The sequence below is a fragment of the Barbatula barbatula genome, assembly GCF_947034865.1.
Source record: "Barbatula barbatula genome assembly, chromosome: 6".
In the NCBI taxonomy this organism is placed as follows: Eukaryota; Metazoa; Chordata; class Actinopteri; order Cypriniformes; family Nemacheilidae; genus Barbatula; species Barbatula barbatula.
Genome location: NC_136765.1, coordinates 12,460,133 through 12,467,930, shown reverse-complemented (window position 1 = coordinate 12,467,930; position 7,798 = coordinate 12,460,133). Strand labels below are relative to the sequence as shown.

The following is a 7,798-nucleotide window of genomic DNA, read 5'->3' as shown; positions in this document are numbered from 1 at the left end:
GGAACGACGCGACCGATCTCCAGTTACAACGTGTAGTGAAATAATGGTCTCGTCCTACTCCAGTCTTCCGCCTGCTGTCATTACACACATTGACCTCCAAACATGGCCGGTGTACGAGCCTTGGGTTCTCTCTCCAGACTCTCAAGCAGGAGATATGACCTGTTTACAGGTACTTTACACCTCCACATCATTCCTTAAATCACTCCGCATTATTATTTTAATCGTGTTTCACACTAACGTAAATGACCTGTGTTGAAGTGTAAATCTCAGAGGTGTAGCTTAGCTCGATTGCTAAGAAACTCAAGGGCTAGTCTCGAGTAGTTTGTGACTTATTGTGAAGCCACATGCTCGCGCAGGTTAGATTCGAGTCAGTTGTAAGCAGGTTGCGCGAAACGCGCTTGTTTGTAAACGTTAGATTTGTTTTAAAGCTCGTTTATTAGCAGGAGAGCTAATTAGCCTGCTTTGAAATTCTGTTCTCATTCAATTGCTTTTTTAAACGTATTACGTAAGAAACAAATATATTGATTAGGAAGCGTTTGACATTCTCCTTCTACGTTGCATTGTTGTTGCATTTCCGGTTGTTAGCTAGTTTTTCAGGGATTGTCGCAACTCAATTAACTTACTTATGCAGATACATTTTATCGTTTAATTGTACTTCACATTCATAGTTGCGTTTACATAAATGTTTTCAATTGACCTTATTGTGTCGGAGATGTTTGACATTACGTTGCACTTGTAGTGTAGGGTAAAGGGAATCTAGGTTAAAGGTCACGTATGTGACTGAACTGGAATCATGACCTCTACCGGCCTGTCTACACTCCTCCGTCTTTTCCCTCACTTATCCCGGCCTGACCCTCACTTCATATACTAGATAAGGGGTCTCCAACCTTTTTGTAAGCGAGGGCTACCAAAATATCTAAAATCCTCTAGAGGGCTGACATACTTTCAAACTTTAAACATGTGATGCCTTATTTTTACGCTCACATATCCAAATTCAGTTTTCTTATTTAAATAATATATTAAAGCTTATGACACTTGCTTATTATAAACTTTCATGACGATATAGCACTTGGCTGATCGGTGTAGTCACAGATTTATTATTGGTGAGCCCTGTGTTTAGCGGGCACCTTACAGAGTTCACGCGGGCTACCAGGTGCCCACGGGCACCACGTTGGAGACCACTGCACTAGATGTTATGACTTATTATCCCTGTTCCCGACTTTCCTACAAACTTTATAATAAAAAAATGATCTTTCCGTTAAAGGTGCCACCAGGAGAACGTTCAGAGTTGCTTCCTCCATGATGGGTAATATAAATATTTTAATATTGTTTTGAACTGTTACTTAATGTCGCTAAGTCTTGACTTGATTTTGCATGTTCAATTTCCTTAAATGTCATTTTTTTAATGTTTAATATCTGTTTAGCTCGTACACATGTAAATTGTGAGATCAAGGGGGATGTCGCTGTGGTTCGCATCAATGACCCAAATTCAAAGGTAATAGTCTCTGTGTGACACATTTGCTTTTAATTTAAAGATTGCGGTGTAACTGTATAACGTTTATTTTCTGCAATGTCTAGGTCAATACTCTGTCCGTTCAAATGCAAAGTGAGCTGACAGAAGTTATGAATGAGATTTGGGGAAACAATGCTGTCCAGAGCGCTGTGCTCATCTCATCCAAACCTGGCTGCTTCATTGCAGGCGCAGATATCAAGTGAGTACATTCAATGGGCATTAACATCATAAGGTTAAATAAGCCTAAAATAGCCATTTAACTTCTGACTGTCTTACAAATGGCTTAATTGCATTTGGTTGTCAAACCTGTTAATGTATTCGCCATGACTTTGTATTTAGCATGATTCAGGCCTGTAAGACTTCAGAAGAGGTCACCAGACTCTCTCAGGAGGGACAGAAGATGTTTGAGAAGATTGAGAAGTCTCCCAAGCCAATTGTTGCTGCCATTAATGGATCGTGCCTTGGTGGAGGCTTGGAGGTACTTTGTTTTCCTTTTATGTTTTGTTTTGGTTGTAATGTTTTGCACTTTCTTTGGTGTGCAGCAAAATATTTTTGATAGGTTATCAAAACGTTTATGCACAGACATGATGTTTATTCTCAGATTATCAAAAGAATACACAAACAAATGCACACCATCGAAAACACGTGAGAGTTTGTGATAGTACACAATAAACCATAGGACTGAGAATTAGGAAATGTAACATTTTCAAGACTTGAGACTACCAACCAATTACATAAAACAAAACAATTTATGCTTGACCCATTTCTCTTTACTCTATGTACAGACATATTAAAGCATATTGATAACGTCTTTCTCCTTTTGTAGGTTGCTATCGCTTGTCAGTACAGAGTTGCTACCAAGAATAAGAAGACCGTTCTTGGCACTCCTGAGGTCATGCTCGGCCTTCTGCCTGGAGCTGGAGGAACACAGAGACTGCCCAAAATGGTCTGTTATGTACTGTAGACACTGGCTTTGCTACGATTCTCTTGATTTATCCTCATCGTGTCACACATTTCCCGTTATGTAGGTTGGTATTCCCAGTGCCTTTGATATGATGCTAACAGGAAGGAACATCCGTGCGGATAAAGCCAAGAAAATGGGACTGGTCCACCAGCTGGTGGATACTCTCGGTACAGCACCTTCTGTATTTGGCAATTGTTTATTTATATTTTAGGTAAGGCAAAGACATTGATATGATATAAATAAATCCCAGGGCCTGGAATAAAGAGTCCTGAGGAGAGAACTATGGACTACTTGGAGGACGTAGCTGTGGACATTGCTAGGGGAATTGCTAACAAGAAAATCAAGCTTACCAAAGAAAAAGGCACGATGGAGAGTAAGTATTTTTTGAGATCATATTGAAAATTATTTATTGTAATTTTTATGTTATAATTGCAATATTTGCCAATCATCGCCTTTTATTTTTCCGATAGAGGTCCAGGACTATGTCATGAGCTTTCCGTTTGTCAGAAACCAGATCTACAATACAGTTGAGAAGAAAGTCATGAAACAGACTAAAGGACTGTATCCTGCACCATTGAAAATAATAGAGGTATAAAACATTTCACTGTGTGATTGGTTTGTAGTTAATCTTTCTTTCATGACATCATTAATAATAGCCTGTTGTGTGTCTCAGTGTGTGAAGGCTGGTTTGGAACAGGGTCCAAATGCAGGTTACCTGGCAGAGTCACAGGTAAAAATAAAATAATTATTATTTCCTCATTTTAAATTAAAGTAGGCACTATTTACTCATACCCTACTTTTCTCTCACATTACAGAATTTTGGCAAGTTAGCCATGACCTCTGAATCCAAAGCTCTTATTGGCCTATATCACGGTCAGGTCATATGCAAGAAGAATCGATTCGGAACACCTGAAAAGGATGTGAAGTACGTCTAGTATTTTCACACATTAATAAGGGTGTATGATGGTTGATGGACATCTCCATTAATTTAAAGCTATTGTATTATAATACCACAATACGCTAGTTAAGCTTTTGAGGATTTTTGGCCTGCAAATATGGGTGGTTTTCATATAAAATAAGTAGAAAGTAATATATAAACGATATGACAGATCCTCTTTACATTGCTGAGCACTTTGTTTAGCCAAAACAACTTGATAGTGTTATACAACTGCAAAATTAGTCTGTGGACTATGGTGTCGCAAAAGCTCACCAGCGCCATCTTGTGCAACCAGCCCATTTGGTTGTACTACTTACAACATGGTGATTCCTTCCATTATTTTCGTTTTGCAGAACACTTGCTATTTTAGGAGCTGGGCTTATGGGAGCAGGTATCGGCCAGGTGACTGTAGATAAAGGAATTCACACCATTCTTAAAGATACCACATTGGAGGGTCTTAACCGTGGACAGCAGCAGGTCTATAAAGGGTGAGTCTGAAACATACCGGAATTAAAATGCAACGTTAAATTCATTTACAATTAAGTACATTTTCTAAAATCAGTTGGTGGGGTATTTTAAGTGTTAATTCCAAGTGTTCATTTTCAGACTAAATGACAAAACTAAGAAGAAGAGCTTAACAACATTTCAACGGGACAGCATTCTATCCCACCTCACTGGGCAGCTGGACTACAGCGGCTTTGCGAAAGCAGACATGATCATAGAAGCTGTTTTTGAGGACCTCAGCATCAAACACAAAGTCATAAAAGAAGTCGAAGCAGTACGTCGAGATCAAGCTAAATCAAGAAATAACCTTTTTTGGAAGTACAGCAGATCTCTTTAAAAGTGTCATAACATTTTGTAATTACAGGTCATTCCTCCCCACTGTATATTTGCAACAAACACATCTGCTTTACCTATCAAAGACATTGCTGCTGCAAGCAAGCGACCTGAAAAGGTATGAGACTTCAATACGCTATTGAGAGTAAGTGGGGCGATATGGTACAACCTTTTAACTCTGCCGTGTTGTTTGTAAGGTTATTGGAATGCACTACTTCTCTCCAGTGGATAAGATGCAGCTGCTGGAGATCATCACAACGGATAAAACATCTAAAGACACCACAGCTTCAGCGGTGGCCGTCGGACTGAAACAAGGCAAAGTCATTATCGTTGTTGGGGTAAGCATCACACATGCTTAATAAATAGATCTATATAAAATCTGTAATACATTTTTAATTGTAACGTTTATTTGCAGGATGGACCAGGATTCTACACAACCAGATGTTTAGCGCCCATGTTGGCAGAGGCAGTGCGTGTACTGCAGGTTTGTGTATTTTATTTATTCTCATCTCTTAAAATGGCTATAAACATAAATCAGGTCATGAGTTCTTGGATAGTAATTCTTTTGAACTGTCTACATACAGGAAGGTGCAGACCCCAAAAAGCTGGACGCACTGACCACAGGCTTTGGCTTCCCTGTGGGGGCTGCTACTCTGGCTGATGAAGTTGGCATCGACGTGGCAGCTCATGTGGCTGAAGATCTCGGCAAAGCCTTTGGCTCCAGATTTGGTGGTGGAAATGTTGATGTTTTAAAGACCATGGTGGAGAAAGGCTTCAAGGGTAAATATTATGTACAGTAATCACTGTTTTTACTTATTCTTATTTATATAGCACATAATGAATAATGTGTTGATTTTTTATGAAACACTGTTAGGTCGTAAGTCAGGCAAGGGCTGCTACATCTACCAGCCCGGTCTTAAAAGGAGAGATGTAAACCCAGAAATTCTGGACATTTTGGAGACTTACAAGCTTACGCCAAACGCTGCCGTGTAAGTTGCCGCATTTGATCTTCTGATCGTATGGGTTACATAGGTAGTGGCACTTTTGAAGCATTCTGATTTCCATAAAGCTTATTGCTGAATAATCCAGTTGATGTGAATACGAAGATGAATTAATGTAAGATGTGTTTTTATGGATTGAAAACATTTCTAAAACTTGTTGTTTTTTGCAACCAGATCTTCAGATTCAGATGTACAGTACAGGTTGGTGTCTCGTTTTGTGAACGAGGCCGTTCTGTGTCTACAAGAGGGAATCCTTGCCAATCCAGTTGAAGGTGACATTGGAGCTGTGTTTGGCCTTGGGTTTCCACCCTGTCTTGGAGGTGAGAACAAAATCTACAATGGATGGATTACCTCTCCTTGTATTTAAAGATGATTTCTACATTTAAGAGTAATGGGTCACCCACTTCATTGGTAATTCTCACATTGTTTGTTGTAAACGCAGGCCCCTTCAGGTTCGTGGACAGCTTCGGCGCAGACAAATTCGTAGAAAAGATGAGAAGGTTTGAAGAGGTTTATGGGAACCAGTTCACTCCTTGCCAGCTGCTGCTCGATCATGCTAAGGATCCAAGCAAGAAATTTCACAAGTGACTTCAGCCCTTATGTGCCAGCACTACTTCACAAAATGTGTGAAGAACAAACAATCGAGTATGTGCACTTAGAGTACTGAATGTGGAATAAAGATTGTTCCTTAAAAAGGACGTTTTTACATTGCAAGTGAAAATAATATCATTTATGTTCCCCATAACTGCCCATGTGCATGGTTAATATTCAACTAGGCTTATGTAGTAGGTTGGTTTTGTACATTAATGAATTATATGGGTTTTTTTCTTTTTTTTTCTAGTGACAGCATACAAATAAAACAAACAGTCAGAGACACCTTGTGCATTCCAGTACAGCTCAGGTGTCAATTTAGTCCAAAAGCACTTGTCTGTAAAATAACCATTTTAATTTTAATAAGCTGTTCCTTGTGCTAAATCTCTGTTTAAAAATCGAAAGTGGCCTCTAAAAAAGAATTCATGTGAATAAATTAAATGAAATTTAACAGAAGGCTTCAGTGGTTGTGTTTTGATGTGGAAGATGTGACTGAATCTTTTTTTTTGTTGTGACTGCAATGTCCGGAAAAATCTACAATTCTATGTTTAGTCTTAGTGCTTCATACCTGTTTACTTCTGGTATTTAGAAATGTCTCAGGTTATCTCTGATATCATTAGTACATTCAAAGGATAATATGATACAAACACATTTCAAAAAGTGTTGCAATCGGTTAACCAGTACAAAGTGTGAAACGCGAGCATTTTCGATGATCGTTTCTGTTCAGTTTTATTGTGTTTAACTACAGCTGTCGTCAGTGTTTTTGTTTGGCAATGGCAGCAGGTAGCCTGTGTGTTAAAATATCAAATTTGAGACTGTATTCTGTCGATTGTGGCACAACATCACAAGATTATAATTTAAATTGATGAATCCAAATCTGTGCTGGTTTGCATCGACAGCCTCCAGTTTCCATTTGATTTGACTCCAGCTAATGCTGTGAGCTAAGCTTGACGTCGGCCCTAAAGGGGTCTATATAGAGCTCCGGACAATGACGTCACACAACCTGAACTCGGCCATTTTGGCAGGCATTCAGGAGAGCGCTAGAGCGGCTGTAGCGTTGGTATTGACAGTGGTCAAACAATAATTTAAAACCAGGCTGCATAGACTTGACAATTTTAACATGGTGGACAGCTGCTGTGTGCCAGGATGCCAGAATAGGTGGGGGAAAGGCAAGGGGAAAATCATTTGATCACATTCCTTAATGCTGATAGACGATTAAATGGTTAACTGCAATAAAACGTGCCAACCAACACGTTACGCTATCGCTTTCTCTCTGTCCTTTATAAACCAGACAAAGGAAAGAAGCAGTCGCCTAGTCCAGCTGTATGGAAGCATATTGGTTGCAATTTGAAATGCAATACGCAAAATGGCAATGCAATTCTGTATTTAAATATACATAACCCAAGGTCAGCGGCCCAGTGGCGGACCACCAGTGCAGCACGTCTTGGCTGATGTGTGAACCCCGATGGAAAGCAATTAACTACACTCAAGTCTCAACTACTCAATTCAGCACGTTTATTTTAAATAATTGAACATTATTTTCCAGTAACACAATTTTCAATTGTTAAATGGATGCCATTCCAAAAGGTGCAGTATGCTTTTAAGGGAGACTACTAAATCACCTGGCACATTATCAATCCCCTCAGATCCATTTGGAACCCAAACTGTGTTTCCAAAACCAACCCTATAATTTTCCTAATGTTATGAACTACTTTTACTTTTTACTTTTATGAAAAAAAATTTTATGGCGCTAAGACAGTGGACAGTGGGTTTGTGGTGGGAAATATCCCAAATCCGATTTGTTTGAACGCATTATTTTCTATATAAAAATAGTTATCTGAACTCAAAATGTACGGTAAAAGGCAAAAACACTATTCTGGTTGTGTTTTGCATATTATAATAAATACATGTTTAATGTATATTTAATATAATTAACATCATGTTTGTGCTTTTCC

At 39.0% G+C, this 7,798-nt stretch overlaps 1 protein-coding gene across 2 annotated transcripts; it reads left to right on the top strand.

The window, feature by feature from the left end:
- Nucleotides 1-6,470, top strand: hadhab (hydroxyacyl-CoA dehydrogenase trifunctional multienzyme complex subunit alpha b). Of its 2 annotated transcripts, none has more exons than XM_079458252.1 (20): nucleotides 1-169; nucleotides 1,265-1,306; nucleotides 1,425-1,495; nucleotides 1,579-1,712; nucleotides 1,853-1,991; nucleotides 2,340-2,459; nucleotides 2,542-2,644; nucleotides 2,728-2,850; nucleotides 2,948-3,066; nucleotides 3,151-3,207; nucleotides 3,293-3,402; nucleotides 3,768-3,902; nucleotides 4,021-4,192; nucleotides 4,283-4,369; nucleotides 4,449-4,589; nucleotides 4,667-4,735; nucleotides 4,836-5,031; nucleotides 5,126-5,240; nucleotides 5,427-5,572; nucleotides 5,695-6,470. In XM_079458252.1, exons 1-20 carry the CDS (start codon nucleotides 103-105, stop codon nucleotides 5,838-5,840), a joined length of 2,292 nt encoding a protein of 763 aa, XP_079314378.1. In that variant the 5' UTR covers nucleotides 1-102; the 3' UTR covers nucleotides 5,841-6,470. The 2 variants fall into 2 exon arrangements, with proteins under 2 accessions (XP_079314378.1, XP_079314379.1); XM_079458253.1 differs by lacking the exon at nucleotides 1-169 and adding an exon at nucleotides 205-893 and having other exon boundaries at nucleotides 5,695-6,301.
- Nucleotides 6,471-7,798: the final 1,328 nt, after the last annotated feature.

Coding starts and splice junctions, on each gene's coding strand:
- hadhab (XM_079458252.1), top strand. CDS start 103: ATGGCCGGTGTACGAGCCTTGGGTTCTCTCTCCAGACTCTCAAGCAGG. Junction 2,851..2,947: donor AGAAAAAGGCACGATGGAGA/GTAAGTATTTTT, acceptor TTTTTCCGATAG/AGGTCCAGGACTATGTCATG. Junction 4,736..4,835: donor AGGCAGTGCGTGTACTGCAG/GTTTGTGTATTT, acceptor GTCTACATACAG/GAAGGTGCAGACCCCAAAAA.